Here is an 18,024-nt window from a genome sequence, read left to right on the forward strand (position 1 = left end):
TATTGGGCAACCCCCTGCCGTTAAAGTTCTGGCTAAAGCACCTCTATTACTGATTCCTGGAAGTCGACCCGACGCAGTGTTCAGATCAGCACATGACTCAAGGAAACCGCGGCCTAACACGCCAAAGGATACAGGAACCTAGCAAGAAGGTTAAACGTGTTCTTAAAGGCCAGTTGGTCAAGATGTGCTTGGAGACGTCTCGCAGACATGCAAACTATGTGTACGATGGGATGCATAGTAATGGCGTGTGACTAGGTGGATGGGTCTGATGGATGAGTCTTCCTCCTAGCTTTAGGTTTGAGCCCTGCCTCACTCTGCCCGCTATAAAGGAATATTAATGTCTTGGCAGTGGTCTGTAATTATGTCAAACTGCTTCTTGAAATTTGGATGCAGACTGTTGCCGACAGACAATATACTGTAGCGTCACATAACATTTCGTAAGCCCAGAAAAGCACACAAATGGCTAGACAAAAATCCTACATAACTCGTTTAGGTTAGAGCTAGGTTAGGCAATATATTCAGAAGAATTTGTTTTAATGCTAGTTGAAATTCTCTTTTCATCCTGACCGAAATCAATAAATCCATTTCTACGACAAAGGAAATAGATCTGTGGCTGTCGAAGGCCATTAATTAGCGCATCCAATAATTTCATTTGGCTCGAATGAAATAGACGGCCAACCAGTCTGTCAACCTACCTAGTTGCTCAGCTGCCTGCATGTTTTCTGCCCATGGACTCGCCTCACAGTCATCTTCCACAAGGCTAGACAGACCAGCTGCTAAAGCTAGGGAGGGAGATGTATGTTTTGGGGGAGGTTCTAAATCAATTTTACTCTGGCTGGTTCTTCCAAATTACCAACCCTAGCTTTGAGTACAGGGCACAGCATGTTGAATCCTCTTGACATGATTCGGCATGGTGTCACTGAAGCGCGTAATGTGACCCTGTTAGGGATGCAAATTATCGAGTAATTCATTAATCGATAGTTGTTTCATCTTATCGATCGATGATCGATTAATTGATAAGCGGCAATTCTTCTGAGAAGCTGAATTTCCTTCTGAATGTGACACATTTAGGTGGTAATTCAACAAAGTCGTTTAGTTGTTGTACTTTAAAATACTTCCACATATTGTGCATTTGGCGTCTTTGTCGTCATTAACCAACTTAAAGTGGCTCCATACTGCACTCCGTTTTGCCCTCTTCATCGTGTCAGTGTCCCGCTTTTCGTTTGTCTTGTCCTGCTTCGCTTGTGTTCCCGCTTGTGTTCCCGCGTGTGCGTCAAGTACGTCTGGCGTCAAGCGCGCCCTCACGTGGACGGTTGGGGAATTAAGGGTTAAAAATGCGATTAATTGCAAGTAATTTATTTTAATCGAGTAATCTCTTATCGACAATTAATCGATAATCGATTAATTGTTTGCATCCCTAGACCCTGTGCTAACAATGTGACACTGTCTTTTCTAAGCAAACTCTATGATTCTTCAACCTGCACTCTATTTTCTGATGTTCCCATTGAGGGAGACTTAGTTGGACCCCATTAAAATGACCGACCGTGATCAAGGCAAAGTTGAAGAAACAACTTTTATCTCTGCATGAATCCTTTCCATAATGTTAGAATAGAATTTGGGTTGGACAGTGGCGAAAACAAGCACTTTTATTGGACATAAATCTCACTCAATACTGTCCTAATTTTCAAAAGTATGAAAATAGGGTTAAAAAATTGAGGAGGGGGGGGGGGTCCAGACCCTTGACTCTCCTGCAGCCCCTAGAGTCAGGCTCGCCAAGATGTTTCAAATCAGTTTGTTATTAATAAGGCCCAACTCGCTCGATGGGGGACGGACGGGGGGACGGGGACTGGGACTCAAATCGGCGATGACGGTAGAAACAGCCAATGGGGAAGAAGCAAACGGCCTGTTCCACACAACGGAGGACTCGGATATCTGGATTAAAATGTTGCCCATCAGACAAGAACTCATGATTCAACCTCTTATCTATCCAGTTAAAACGTGGGTGTCGATAAATCCAACAGCTATTCTACAAATAAACCATGCAGCAGACCTTATTCCCGTCTCCATGAGGGGACGTCTTCCTATGAGACTTGGTGTGTTTTCAGTGCAGCTGTGGATAATTGGACCGTGTGTGGTGTTCATGGTTTTTACCCCCACGTGTTCCCACACGCCTAGTGTGACCTTGCCCACCACCGCCCCGATGGCAAGCCTGATCGTTATGATCAGGCTGATCGCCCCTCCCACCCTCCAGTTTGTCCCCTCCTTGGTCACAATCCCACCGACACAACTGTCCTCCACACACAGACACACACACACACACACAGAGAGAGAGAGAGAGAGAGAGAGAGAGAGAGAGAGAGAGAGAGAGAGAGAGAGAGAGAGAGAGAGAGAGAGAGAGAGAGAGAGAGAGAGAGAGAGAGAGAGAGAGAGAGAGAGACATCTAGCGAGAGAGAGAGAGAGAGAGAGAGAGAGAGAGAGATTGTGTCCGTGTCCGTTCACATGTTTTCACTGTGATGTCGGGCCCACTCCTCCCCTTTCTCCTCCCTATTCCTCGGACTTCCAGCAGAAGTGAAGCCGAACCACACAGTGCAGTGTCGCACTGAGAGGCTCGTGGTGGCGTCTCCACCTCTCTCTATCGCTCCTTTGGCCCCTTTTGCATTATTTTGCGTTGTTCTTCTTTTTGCCTGCCTCTGAGCTTGACTCTGTTCTGGCCACGCCTGCTTTTTTGTGTTTTACCCTTGAATGTATTGAGTTTTGTACAAGTTCTTTCCCTCGACGTGTTTCACTATGGCGCTTCCATCTCTCGTCCTGTACGTTGACAGGTAGGTGTCCTGACGTGTGTGTGTGTGTGTGTGTGTGTGTGTGTGTGTGTGTCATGTTGACGTGCACTATTGAAATGGCGATGCACAAGCTGTGAATGTTTTTGGATTTCGGTCATCCAACAACTAACGACTCTCAAGTCGTGTGTGTGTGTGAGTTGCCAATCTGTTTTTCAACCACTTTTTGCCATGCAATTTCCTCGGGGAATCCCTTTTTTCTATCAATTGTATCATTGTTCCTGACGGGCATAATTCAATTAGCACGGCAGTCCACTATTGTCCTGTGCAGTCGTGCTGCAGAGAGTTGAGCGGACTGGTCAGAGGACATTGTAGCACACTGTGTCCCTTTTGCCCTGCTCGCCCTCGGCAGTGTCAACGTGTGAGCTGTAGATTCTTTACGACTGCTGCTGTGATTACCGCCCTGCTTGGACTTTGGTGTGACTTTGAGGTGCAAGCGTGCAGCCCTCGCCTCCGCCCCTCCTCCCCCTGCTGTCATGATAACGCCGTCCTGATTTGCATGACCCGTGACAAGACAACCGTGAACAGGGTTTGACGAGGCTGCAGGATAGTGCAGTGGTCCGGGTGTTTGACCCCGGTCCTTAATGTATGAGAGATCCCACTAAGTGAGCTAAGGTAATGGGTCATCGTTTGGGTAATGGACTCCCAGGGAAGGGGAAGGGGATGTTGTCCTTGCAGGCTCTCACCATCTTCATCAATTGATTTTCGATTTGAATCTTTGAATCTCCCCAGTAGTCCAGTTTGAATTCGTACTACTTCTCTCTGCATGGAGTTGTGTGAGCTGAACCACCACATACACACACACACACACACACAACAACTTCCTTATTCAAATGTGAAGTGTGCGTCTTTCCCTCGCCACCAATGTAACGCCCTGTCAAGCATCATTATTATTTTTTTACTTCTTCCCTTTCTCTCTTTCGGTCATTCTTCTTTCTTTCTTTCTTTCTCTGTCTCTGTCTCTCAACAAACTTAGAATATTCTGTCCACCTAGTATTCTTCAAGAATGACTCCTCTCTATGTTGACTCAGGGTAATATTTGTGATCCATAAATCTCCCCCAGGAATGGGGGAAACCGAGGTTTTGCTGATTGTATCAGAAAGACGGCTACATTTGTTTTACATTTTACATAATCACTAAATCACTAACTGGCATTGGGTCTTGACTAAAGTACTTATTATTATTTTAACGAGTTGGGTCCACAGCTGGTGAAGAAATCGAATACAAATTGTGTAGGTGACGGTAAAGCTGTAGAGCGCGAACCGTGAGAATAATGGACCTTTTGCGTGGTGTTCACACCCATGAGCATGACGACGAGTTTGGTGTATCGTCGGTCCTCTTCTTCATGAATGCATCGTGTCTCTTCGGATCTCGGACCATAGTGCACACCTCTCCCCGAGTCAATGAAAGTTTGGCAAGTTGTACGATTGTGGGATCCTTTTGCTGCTTTGTGGTTTCCGTGATTCAATAACGTTTAGTTCTACACACTTTTGGTAAAATACTCTACCGCCAAAAATGAGGATGGTGTGAGTCAGCATGTTGTGTCTCCCAGCTGAAAGGTTCTGGGTTTAATTCCCCCGCTGTCCACACTCTGTTGGGGTCCTTGATCAAGGATGTTGTTGTAGTGGCTGTTGTCCTCCACCAGATTGAACCAGGCCTTGTGTTTCTCCCTTTATGACCCTTTCTGAATAAACAGGATAATTCAGGGTATTCTCTCTACAACTTTGAGACGGTTGCGCCACAAACCGGACCATCTCTCTCTCTGCTCTCCGGTGAAAACCAAGGCGAAGTCGGGGGATGGTTAATTGTTTTAATTCGATATAGGTTTGGCCTCCGTCATAACCAGGGCCGCGCCTGGGAGCTAATTGTCCAAACGCTGCTGACTGCAGATCTCATTGTGAGAGTCTAACGTGGTTTGCCGCCGCTCATTGTCTTCAGTTCTTGTTCAGCAGGTGGAAAATCCGCGGTTGGAGTTAATCCGTCAGCCGCAGGACCTCTTGGGTTTCCTTCCCTCTCTCGAATGTTCACTGTGTCGCTCTGTCGCGTCGTGACTCCCTGTGAATAAGAGCCCGGTGGGAAAGATGAATAGAAAGATCAACGTTGTTGCAGGTTTGTGATAACGTGTGCTTCGAGAGAGACTGTGTGTGTGTGTGTGTGTGTGTGTGTGTGTGTGTGTGTGTGTGTGTGTGTGTGTGTGTGTGTGTGTGTGTGTGTGGTTCACCTGCCTTCAACAAGTGCAGTGGACTAAACCAGGAACCAACCTTTCTCTCAAAGGGAGGGAGTGAGGAGGTCACATGACAATGGCCAACGCAAATAGGGTGAAGTTAACAAGTCCATGAAGAGAGTGTCTGTCTCAGTCAGAGCTGGACTCTGAGCATTATGGTTCATTTATTTGCATATTTGGTTGACGGCTGTCTTTGGGAATATATGTTGGGGACTGTGAAAGGAGTGAAGCTGAATGGGAGGTGTCAAGTTTTTAGTTTTTTTTGTTTGATTCAACCACCATTCTTATAACAGAACTACGGCTGCTGTAACCACTGTTGCAGTTTCACAAACCGATTGTGTCATCGGGGCCTGCCGCGATTTGATTGGGTTAAGATTGCGTCAAAGAACTGGCAAAGGACCCAGATAAGGCTTGCACTCCTTAAACTCTGTTTGGGTTTGAACAAACCGCTTTTCTATCTCACAGATGTCTGATGGGTAAAGACACCCGGTCAAAGCTTTATCTCGGTCACGATTCTACATCAGTTCACCATTCACAAAGGGTCAAAGCGACACCAAACAAAGGATTGATCCACTCTGCTCATGACTGGAGTCTACTATATTATAGTGATGCATCTCTTAACTATTCAAATCCTTTTTTTATTGACAAATATCTTTCCCATCCCTGGAAGCGGGAGACTTTAAACTACAACAGTCTCGTCTGTAATGTCACCCAGGCATCCACCGATGACGGTAGTAGATAAGCTGTTGGAAAACATGCAAAGTGTCTTAATAAACTTGACCGTTTTGAGAGACGTGTCTATTTGACCACAAGTCAACTGCACCTGCCCTCACAGCGTTCGGTTCAGTTCCAAGCGGTCATGTTAGTGGACAGCCGCGGGTCAAAGGTCAAACTAAACCTAACCCTGACCCTGGGCGATTTGATGCTGGGTGTTCTGTTAAGTTGCTTGCCAAAGTCACCCTTTAAAATAATACTCAATAATTGTGTTCACAAACGCGGCATATTTCGCCATGACATCACGGCAGGTGTTCCGGTTCATCCCACAGTATTCCTGTGATGTTAACAGAGTGGCACGCGAAACGTAACAAAGGGCTCTGACCCAACTCCTCTCTCTCCCACATGATGAGCACACCAACAACACAAGCGCACTTCAGTGCCAAGCAAAACATACCCAGATTCGGCTAATTGAACCTGGGACGAGACGACCCAGCCGTTCCCTCGGGGCCCACTCTCCCTGGTGCCAAACTGCTCTTCCCCCGGGTCGCTGCCAGAGGACACACCAGTGGAAAACCTCCCATTGATCGGATGGAGCCTTGAGCACACCACAAGAACACGGCGCAGGCAGCTGCAAAAGGAAAGCCCCCCCCCCCCCCCCGTCCCCCCCGTCCTTTTATGTCAACAGGGCTTGCCTGGCTGCTGTATTATCATCTATCCTTTATTAGTTTTTTCTTTTAGTTCATGCGGCTCTGCGTTTCCTTTCAGGCTTGGTAATTAAACACGGCCACTTAAGCACCTCTGTGACAACGGGAGCTAGCATCACACGGCGATGCCGACGGGGAAAGGAGGGGTGGGGGTTTGGGGGGGGGTGATTGCTGTCTTTGTGTGGCAGAGATCACCCCATCTTGGGGAGGGGGTGAACAAACACCGGCTCTTCGGCCGTTAAAGTCTGCCCTGCTGCCGCTCTCGGGCTAATGCAGGAGCTTTACTGTGAGCCGACCTCTCTCTGAGAGTTCCCCCGGCCTTTTGAGGGCCTTTGTTGGACCGCTGTGTGTGTGTGGCAACATGCTCGGCTTGCGCTGACTTTTGTCTTTTAAAGGCCCAGAAACATCAGCGCTAATCCGGCGGGCCGCCGCGGTCGAGGGATCAAGGGAGGTACTAGAATCAGGTCGGTTTCGGTGGGGGTGATGTGTTTCTTGTCTCTGTGCCGTGACCATGGTCACGCTTTTTAAACAAGCACATGAGCAGAGCCCTCGGGCGGGGGGGGGGGGGGGGGACCGTTCAATGGCACACTACTGGGCCTTGTGTATGTGTGTGAGCTCCAACCACACACATACACACACACGCTGCATTCCCTTAAAGGGACAGTACCTTGCCACCTGCTCCTATAAGTCGTTTTTTAAAAATCAAACTCATCAGTGAGGTCACACGTGGCAGAGGTCTCAACCAGATGGGTGATGGGGCGACGTTAGTGAATGCTATCAGACTGGGTGGTTTCATCAGTCGATGCCAACTGGTAGGCTGATCTGGCCATCCTAGGAAACATCCACCTGTATGGTAACAGAACAAACTGAGGACTTTGTTGGTCGACTAAAAGCAATCCATCCTGAATTTTAGTGAACTATTCTCACGTTTTAAGTAACGTCCTTCTTTCTTTGGTGTTGAATCTTTACCATTGTGTTACAATGCCTGCGCTGCATGCCCCCCTATTTATTGGGCTACTCCAGACAAAGGATGCAGGGTGGTGATGTTGAATGACCGGTTTATTGTGAAGGGGTGTGTGTGTGTGTGTGTGGTTTAATCTGTGCACACCTGTTGTACTCGATGTGCAACAGGTGTGCAGCCTTACCCAGCCCCGGAGTCCAATCAGACTCGGCCCAGGTGAGGCTGCTTAAGAGCACTTGGTTCTATGAACATCCTTACTGTACCGACATATCTTTTTTTACTTTCTCATGACAATTGTACTCATTGTAAGTCGCTTTGGATAAAAGTGTCTGATAAATGCAATAAATTTAAATTGAAATGCTTCAACCAGCCATCATCCACACACATTCCCCCAGATTGATCATATCTAGTTTCTACATTTAGATTCTAGTAATTAAACTGGAAGCAAGGAATTGCTGATGTTTTTATTGAAACTGTAAACGAATACGCGGTCCAAATCCCTTCAGGTAGGCCTACTGGGGTGTTCTGTGATTCTGCATTCGTTTCAGCATTTTAGACCTAACAAAACTCACTTTTAATATGTAGTGTATGGGTTACATCCACACCGGCGCAAGGGGCATATTACTCTATACTATGAATTGACCTAATGATATTAATAATGATGCGGTCAATCAATTGTCTTTGATCAGCTCAACACCTCTCCACCTCCTTGGAGCACCGATGTTGGTGGAATTCGTCACTTCATCGTTTCGTCTCGAGTCCATCCCTGATCTCCTCCTCCTCCTCTTGTGCAGGAGCTTGTTTACTAAGCGGGTGAAGGAGGAGCCGGCAGAGCAGAAGGAGGCCCCTGGATGGAATCTGTTTGGCAAGCAACCGCCGCGAGGAGGAGGAGGAGGAGGAGGAGGAGGAGGAGGAACCATCATCTCTGCCCGGGACCCCCGCAGATCCCAGCAGGTAAACCGGCTCAACCCGCGCTTGATTCCGTCAGCCATATGCCTCGCAGTGACCCAGGTCACGATGGCTGTGATCCAATGCTACGCTTTCGTTCCCTCTCGCTCTTTCAAACCGGTTTCCTGTCTCCCGTCACTGTCCTGCACATAATGGTACAAGAAGACCCTAACGAATTGATGTATTTAAATAGGATGGACCGGTTTAGGTATAGTGCAAACACGGCGGGTGGGAGGGCCTTAAGGTACCATAAAGCTGCTGCTATGCTCCAGGTTATTTAGCAGATGCTAGGAATCGGACTGGTACCATCCAGAATCGTGTGTGTGTGTGTGTGTGTGTGTGTGTGTGGTAAAGAACATGATTGTGCGTTTTGGGAGCTATTTGTTTGCTTTCTGGCCCCTGTGATCAGTCCGTGTTCCGTATGGCCTCACCTTGCTACAGCTTTCAGGGGTCAAAGGTCAATTATAGGAGTGTACTACAGGTCTTGCTGCCACGACATCTCTATCGAGCCTATCAAGGCCTTTTAAGGACCATTAAACAACTGTGATGGAGGCCGATAAAGCAATGCGCTTATGTAACTGCACTTTAGTGTGTGTGTGTGTGTGTGTGTGTGTGCTGAGTGAGATCAAAGTGTGGAGAGCAGAGCTTTTGTCCCTTGAAACAGGGTGCAGGCAGAGTTGTGCTTCTAATCCTGTTTCTTTGTGCGTGTTTTTTTGTTAATGGCATTGCATATTAAATCAGGGCAAGAGTTTCTTTGTGTATACATGGCATTTTGAGGGGGGGCTAGAAGTTTTAATACGTGTGCATGTTGTTGTGAGGTGGGGCTAGATGGCTTTAATACGTCTATATGTAGTGCGGTAAGGCTAAATGGTTTTATATGTGTATGTAGTGAGGTAGGGCTAGATGGTTTAATATTTCTACATGTTTGTAGATATGTCTTGAGTTTGTTTGTGTATGCATTGCATTTTGAAGTAGGGCTCGATGGTTTTAATACGTGTATGTGTTGTGAGGTAGGACTAGATGGTTTTAATACGTGTATGTGTTGTGAGGTAGGACTAGATGGTTTTCATACGTGTATGTGTTGTGAGGTAGGACTAGATGGTTTTAATACGTGTATGTTGTGAGGTAGGACTAGATGGTTTTAATACGTGTATGTGTTGTGAGGTAGGACTAGATGGTTTTAATACGTGTATGTGTTGTGAGGTAGGGCTAGATGGTTTTAATACGTGTATGTGTTGTGAGGTAGGACTAGATGGTTTTAATACGTGTATGTGTTGTGAGGTAGGACTAGATGGTTTTAATACGTGTATGTGTTGTGAGGTAGGACTAGATGGTTTTAATACGTGTATGTGTTGTGAGGTAGGACTAGATGGTTTTAATACGTGTATGTGTTGTGAGGTAGGGCTAGATGGTTTTAATACGTGTATGTGTTGTGAGGTAGGACTAGATGGTTTTAATACGTGTATGTGTTGTGAGGTAGGGCTAGATGTACTTGTTGTAGCTGCGCCTTAGCCTCACCTGCTGTCCTTTGTTGACCAAAAGCCATTCCTTTAAACTGTCGAGAATACAATCCACTTATACATCTTCTCTCGCCCACCTCTAGTACCTTTTATTCCCTTCTCTAACACCTGTTTGTTCACACAACACAAAGGGGCGTCTACCTCTGTTAATAATTACTGAGATAGATAGGTGTTTTTGTGTGTCAAACAAGGAAGTGTTCGGCCTAGCAACAGATTGTGATTGGTTTAAATTTTACACTGCAAGCTGATGGCCGACCAGGTACCACATACTCCTATATCCTGGAAGCGAATAGGAATTAGGTCGTGTGTGTGTGTGTGTGTGTGTGTGTGTGTGTGTGTGTGTGTGTGTGTGTGTGTGTGTGTGTGTGTGTGTGTGTGTGTGTGTGTGTGTGTGTGTGTGTGTGTGTGTGTGTGTGTGTGTGTGTGTGTGTGTGTGTGTCACATTGGCTGTGACAGAAACTGAATATTGCGTTGAGAGGGTCAGGTGACGTGGCTAGTCTTTCATTGTGTGTGTGTGTGGTCGGGTGATTGGAAGAGGAGAGGGGGTTGGTTAGTTACACTGCAAGTGGAAACTTGGAGAATAAACAGCCTAATGATTAACCACAGTTAGTATTTAGCTTGTCTATGTAAATATGTCTTCCATCCACTCCCATTCATTCAAGCTTTGCCCTTTAAAGATGTATGATAGTATAGTAGTAGTATGTCAAATCGTTATTGCCCAGTTTTGACTAACATGAAGTAACATTCCCACTTCCTAGAGAATCATTGTCGTTCTGTAAATGCTGATCCACGCACACGCGCACACACATTTCCGAAAAGCAGATATACTCATGTATTCAGCAGGGTAGCTCCATGTACAACCGTTTGTTGTACATGGTTTTTGCCTCCTCAACTCCCCATAATACCCTTTATGTTGATCTCGAGTGACGCTGTATGTAAAATACAGGTGAGTTAATCCACGGTCCACGGTTATAAACACTATACATCTGCCAACAAAGCTAATTGGAGGTGAGGCTGTAGAGGGTGTCCTGCTGATGGCCGATCCATTGCTTTGGTTTTGATTATTAAGGCTGGCAGGACACACTGCGGAGCGGCGAGCTGCCGCTCTCGGATGCTATGACATTGATCAATCGCACGGTGCGTGGTCCATCGACTGACGCAGGCACACGCACACACTGGCGTGTACACTCGCGTGCACGCCGCACATGACACGTCTCGCACATGACACGAGCCTCTTGTTCTTCTCACGGATGCAGTCTTGCACAGTGTAGCGTCACGAGCGAGAGAGGGAGAGACAAACCGAGGGAGAGAGAGAGAGAGAGAGAGAGGAGGAGTGTGTGCCATTGAGGATAAAGGAGAGGAAAAGGGTGACACAGCGATAGAGGGAGGTAAGGGAGAGACGGAGGGAGGGGAAAGAGCGAGACCCAGGGAGAGAGGGAGAGTGAGCGAGACAGACAGACAGAGGGAGGGAGGGAGGGAGGGAGAGAGGAAAAAGAGTGTGCGCGTGTGACGGAGAGCTAGAGGAGCGTAGAGCGAGCCGGGCAGCCAGAGTGGAGTAGCATGCAGCATCAGCTCCGACGCGCGTTGTCTCTGGTTCCTCGACACCACCTCCTCCCCTCCACCGCCTCCCCCTCCTCCCTTCCGACGCTCCTGCCGCCAGGAGTGCCGACCCTTGCCGCTGGGGTTGCCTTGACGACGTGGGGCTCGGGCTAAGACTCAGCCCGGCTCGGACCGTAGCACGCCACAGCGTTCATGGTGAGGTGTGTGTGTGTGTGTGTGTGTTGGATAAGCAAAGTGAGGGCAGCAAACGTACTGTAGGGCTCACTCGTTGAAACGGAAGTAAGGGTTGGAGGTGAGTCAGACTGTGAGGGGCAGACTTGGGAGAGTGGGGGCACTGGGAGCGGGCGGGAGGGGGAGAGATGGAGAGAGGGATGGGGAGGTCAGCCTCCGGTGGATAATAATGGTCCCTTTCAGGGCAGTCTTCCGCCTGGGTAATGGGTGCTGATTATGGGAGTCAGTGGCTGTTGGTGTCCAGGATTGTTGCAGAATCATCAAAGTGTGTGTGTCTGTGTGTTACTGTCTGTGTGTTACGTTCTGTGATGATGCTATGATTAATTGTTACGTTCTCTGTGTGATTGTCTGATGTGGTTGTATGGGTGATTGATGGCCACTGTGTGTGTGATTGTTTGATGTGGTTTTATGGTTGATTGATGGCTACTCTGTGTGCGTGATTGATGGTTACTGTTTGCTGTTTATTGATTGTGTGTGATGGATTGGTGTTGTGTGATCGACTGATTGATTGTGTCCTCGATTGATGATTGTGTACGAGTCAAGGTGTCTGGGATAGTTGATGTCTAGCGTTGTTATGTTGTTTGATGCGTGTGTGTTTTTCGTTTTATTTTTTTTCATTAGATATCGTTAGTGTTTGCTTTGTTCAGTACATCTTCCACTTTCCTCTGTTCCCTGTCAGATTAAGAAAAGGTCAAAGTGATGAGGTTGGAGTAAGAAGGCATTTCTTACTCCAACCTCATCACTTTGACCTTTTCTTAATCTGACAGATTGTGCTTGTGTGCGCTTACGATCAGTAAACTCAGCTTAACACCAACACATTCGGCCTTAGACACGTGTTGCTGTTACCCGGTCTGCCTGGGATGACACCCTCACCCCCACCACCTCGCCTCCACCACTAACAACCACCTTCACCTTCTCCTCAACCACCTCCTCTCCCCTTCACCACTAACATCCATCTTAACCACCTTCACCTCGTCTCCTCACCCCACCACCTTCCACGGCCCCCCAGCTGCCCCTGCCACCTCATGCACATGGCCTCTTAGGGGGGGATACGCAGGGCTCGTTTGCACATGATGGCTCATTTATGGAGTCTGTCTGACTGAACCACAGCCCCCGGATGGCGGGGGGGGGGGGGGGGGGGGGGGGGGGGGGGGCGGCTCCAGTACTGATGGATGTGTGTGTGTGTGTGTGTGTGTGTGTGTGTGTGTGTGTGTGTGTGTGTGTGTGTGTGTGTGTGTGTGTGTGTGTGTGTGTGTGTGTGTGTGTGTGTGTGTGTGTGCGCGCTCCCCATTATGAAGGGATGGGGAGTCTTTGGGCATTCATTCTGGGACTGCTTTGAGCAGCAATTTGGAAACTGGGATCGGAAACTTGATCGTACTTGAGGCCTCTGGCTCCCTTAGCTAATTAGGCTGTAGACTCTAGCTTCAGTCCAAAGCTAAAAGGTTTAGACCCCAGCCATACCACTAGTATTGGGGCTTAGATGCTAGCACTGGGTCTAAATAGCTACAAGTTTAAGGCCGTAGCTACTAGCGGTAGGCCATAGCAGTAGCTAGCTTTCACTACTTGCTTTGCAGGCAACATTGTTTTATCCCAGAACCATCGGGAGCTCTACATGTATTTATTCACTTTATACTGACATGTATTGTCATATTCGTTACACAATGTGTTTGCATGTGTGGTTGGTATTGTGTTGACACCCGCGTTCTCATCTTAAAAAGATCCTCCTCCATTGCTGTATTGCAGCCCGTCTTAACACAATTCTATTCCAATACAGAAGTAAAAGGCAAACGAAACCCATTGATTTTTTTTTTATCGGCTTTTAGGCATTTACAGACAGAGTTGAAGAGAGAGACCGGAAAGAGAGAGGGATCGGCAGGTCGGAATCGAACCTGGATCACTGTGAGGCGTCACCACCTTTGTGGTTAGTGTGCCAGTGGGTTGCGCTTCAAAGCCGCCACTAAACCGATTTCTTCTCGGCGTTGCCAACTAGCCGACAGTAGGTATCTCCAGATCTTCCTCCAGGATTCAGTTGGTACGGCGGGTGTCTCGCCCCCGTCCGGTCCTCTTAGAACCTGCCGTCGCCCAGGGAGAGGCTGACGTCGTCACCCAGGAAACTCGAGAACCCCTCGTCAGGCGCTCGCGTGACAAGGCAGGTTTCCCCGGCAACGAGTTGCTCGGGGATATGGTTGCCTTTCCAGCAGCTGAGGGCTCCCTCGTGTAGACGTTATGGAAGCTATTCCCGTTAGCTCCATGCTACCACTCCTCTGGTTCAGCAACTTGACCTGAGCTAGCATGGTTAGCTTGATGCTGCCGGTTAGCTTGATGCTGCACCTGCAGTTGGCTAGGGCTGCAACAAGGCTAGGCTCAGAGTGTGTGTCTTTTATATCAATGCAAACACTAGTGTTTTGTGATTCCTCTAAGATATACGTGTCATGTCACACTTTTCTGTCACCTTGTTTATCCTATCATTCCAAAGGTGATGTACAACAATGTGTACATGCAAATAGGTTTCTCACCGACCCACATTGAAGCGGCAGCATAGGTGGAAGGCTACCTGTGCTGCATAGGGCGTGTGGGGTTGTTTGTGCACACACACACACGCTCACACGTGCACACACACACTCACTCACACACACACACACACCTCTAGCCGGTGGCACCTGCAGTGCAGCTGGAGCCGGTGCCAGGTTTCACACTACAAGGCTTCCTCTGGCGCAACACACACTCGCTCACTTATTCATGCACGCGTATTCACTGCTTCACTGCCCCAGTGTCCTCGCTGGACCGGGGGAGAACAAAAGCACTGCGTTGGTTCGGGCCCTCTGATTGGCTCGCCGTGTAAGCAGTACGCCCTTGTAGCGACCCCGTGGTGTGAGTCCCGCCTGCTCCTATGCTCCTCCCTCTTCTTCAGTCGTCTTCCCTGTCCGCCTCCCCGTCCACAAAGGCCTGAGCCAGCCCATAACTAAATGTATGTAAATGGCGAGGAACACCTGTATGTATTTTGCTCTTCAGTGGAAAGACGGCAGAGGAGACGCTGGCTTGGTTTCCTTTCTCCACCGCTCTCAATGAATTATGGAGGACAGAGTATGGCAGGCAAAAAATAGCCCAGGAGGGTCGAGCCCTTGCCTGCTCTGCAAGGCTGAAGGCTTGAGACAGGGCTGCAAACCACAGGGTATAAGCTCCACGCCCAATGCTACTGGACCTTAAGACCGGGAGGGAGGGAGGGAGGGGGGGAGGGACCTTGGTGGTTGGATGGATGGGGAGAGAGGGAGAGAGGGAGACCTTGGCCTGATGGATGGATAGGGAAAGAGAGAGAGGAGAGGGGGCTAGTGAAAGAAAAGCACCATCAGTGCGTTTGGGACAAGATAAAAACGGATTGGATTTGGGAGTAGAGATCCCTTCCCCTTTGCCTCCTGTCCTCCCGCTCTCTCCATCTCCTCACTGGGCTGAGTCACCCTCTTGGTTTCTCCCCCTCATCTCCTCCCTCTCTCCCTCTTAAGAGAATCCTGTATCACTTACGGTTTCTGCCTTCTGGCTTCTCCTCTCCTCCCTCTCAGCAGCTCCTATCAGACCACAAACGTCTCTTTAGTTCTCCCTCCCTGGTCTCTATCTCCAGGCTCTCTCTATCTCAAGGCTCTCTCTCTCTCTTTGTCTCTCTTTGTCTGTCTCTGTCCTCCACTATGAGTCAAATGGGTATTATGCAGCACGAAGTGTGTGTGTGTGTGTGTGTGTGTGTGTGTGTGTGTGTGGTTGTTTACCCTCGTGCAGTAATAAACCATGGCTTGACCCTCCCACCAACCTCTGTCCTGCAGTGGCGTCCTTTGATGGTTGAGGTCGTTGCCCACATCTACATTCCACCCAGCTCGGAGAAACATTCACCCTTCCAGCGAACTAGTGAAGAGATTGTCAGTTATGTTCTTGGCTTTAGCTCAAAAGAAGAAACGTGAATCTGAGTGTTGTGCCGGTGTTCTTTGTTGGGACAGTGACGTGTAACATGCGTGTGGCTAAGATTTAACACGCATTTATACAAGTTGGCCTGATTTGGGAGAAAGAACCATCAGACATATGCTGAGATTTTTTCAGTTGGTCATCTAGCCTGCAAACGTATTAGCTTAATTAGCTGGCTGCTTACTAATCAATGTGACATGCACATGATCCCAATATAGTTTCGGTCTCTCTGCTGTTTATCTACAGTGCATCACGAGGTCTCTCGTTCCTGTTTCTCTCTCTCGGGGTCTCTACCGGTATACCTTCAGGACTCATTACACCCCCCCACCCCAACCCTCTCCGGACGCTGGTGTGGAATTTAGACCCCGCTATTCATCTCACGCACACATGCCCGTACGTTCCAGAGACCCCTGGGTGGGTCAGCTGACGGCCGTGAGGTGTGGCCCTCCCTCCCCCCTCGCTGTGTCACATGCTCTCTCGCCCTCACACACTCATTAGACATGGGATGGCAAACGGCTGGGGGTCGGGGGGGGGGGGGGGGGCTATTCACAAATCTGTGAGGGCGCAGTGCAGCAAAGCACTGTGTGTATACATTTGTTGTTGTATTGCAACGATGCGTTTCATTGAACGAAACCTCTCCGGTATAATCGTCTGTTCCTCGCTTCTAAAATGTCCTGCATGTGTGTGTGACCTGCCTAACTGATTTCGTGTGTGTGTTTGTGTGTGTGTGTGTGTGTGTGTGTTAGGAATGTGAAACGGAGAGCAGCAGAGGAGGACCCGTCAGCCCCCCATCCCCCCGGCAGAACGTCAGGAAGAGCCTGGCCTTCGAGCCCCTCTCCACCACCGCCCTCATCCTAGAGGACAGACCCCCGTACGTTCACACACACACACACACACACGGCACCACACACGTCTTCATCATGCCTTCACAGGGTTTAAACATCCTCTCTCCGTTTCTCGAATGTCCAGCTAAAGTAGGGGATTTGTTTTATGGCTGGTTCAGACCACACGACTTCAGCCCCGATTCGTCCGTCGCAGACAATTTGCGAGGAGTACACGATTCAGAAAAGTCGGCGACGAGACGAGGTCTTGTAATGTGACTTTTTTTTTTTTCGTCTGCGACGTTCGAAAGACCGACTGAATGAGTGAGGTAAAGCGAGCTGGAGACCCGGGACACAGATGTAGAGACGCGTCAGGTGGGGAAAGAACACACCACGAACATCTCCGCCCAGCACTCGTCCGCTGGTTTCCAACCAGCATTCCACTGTGCGATCATCCCTGCTGCGTATGCCCTCACACATTGTTGAAATCATGTGCTGGATGCTTTATTCTTTCTATGTGGCTTTTAGTTAATGATCGGGCTATAATAAGACCATGTTGGCTATGTAATCGCTGACAGCAGGGGACATTTCATAGTGGTTGGACATTTTAGCGTGCCGACAGGCTTTTGTCGGGATGCGGAACACGCAAATCAAAATGGGGCTGTCCCCGCGAAACCGGGACGTCTGGTCACCCTATGATCGGGTTGGTATCAATTTTTTTAATAAACCATTGGATTACAGTACGACACTGGATTATGATATTAAGCAGCGGGTGCGGATGACATTACAGCTCATCCGCGCATCTCTACTAACTAGACTTTACTGCACTACGCAGAGGACCGCCTTCATAATACCTGGTATTGGAAGTCGGAATCCATTGTTATTGACACTTTGTTACTGCGTTGCTGGTGAGTGTATTGTGAACGATGCAAAGTAAAGATTCTAGAGCATCGTACCCTCGAATCTGTGACCAGTCTTCCGACCAGACAAAGCCCGATTTCCTGGCTCTGAGATCGCATAGTGTGACATGTTAAATCGCGGAGGAACATCTGTGAATCATTATCCCAGGATCTGGACAGCAATCGAATAAATCGGATGATCTGACAAAACATAAACATATTCTGTTGCTGTCGCAGGCCCGTGTGATAATCCCCTCCAATAACTTCATGAGTGAAAGGCTGAGCTGTCTACTACCCGACCTGCTACCTGCCCATGCACTCACTGCCAAGGACTGGTGTCTTCCACAAGGCTGAGCAGCCCTATTGCTGAGCTAGCGAGCTTGTCCCCTGTTCTGGAAGAATAGCTTTGGAGGGAAGCCTGAACGGAGGGGTGGGATTTCATTTCGTTGGATACTTCAGAATCGAGCTTACTCTGGCTGGTTTCTGCAATTGCCTACCCTAGCTTAAATCGTGACACATCCCTTTATTCCTTTACATATACACAGTTTATTATAGCGCAAGTGAACCCACTGTTTCTGCTGGAAGTCGAACACTTCGATTAAAATAAAGTGTTTTGTGCTGAGAGTTTTAGGAAAAAGGGTGGGGGGGGGGCTT

At 48.5% G+C, this 18,024-nt stretch overlaps 1 protein-coding gene across 1 annotated transcript in view; it reads left to right on the forward strand.

Annotated features, from left to right (window-relative positions):
* tbc1d14 (TBC1 domain family, member 14) overlaps nt 1–18,024 on the forward strand; it is a 39,274-nt gene that overhangs the window by 5,195 nt on the left and 16,055 nt on the right. The window contains exons 3-4 of the mRNA XM_060077358.1: nt 8,238–8,397; nt 16,397–16,521. Coding sequence (XP_059933341.1) covers nt 8,238–8,397; nt 16,397–16,521 — 285 coding nt within the window. The remainder of the gene's footprint in view (nt 1–8,237; nt 8,398–16,396; nt 16,522–18,024) is intronic.

The sequence above is a fragment of the Gadus macrocephalus genome, chromosome 17 (genome assembly GCF_031168955.1).
Source record: "Gadus macrocephalus chromosome 17, ASM3116895v1".
Classification (NCBI taxonomy): Eukaryota; Metazoa; Chordata; class Actinopteri; order Gadiformes; family Gadidae; genus Gadus; species Gadus macrocephalus.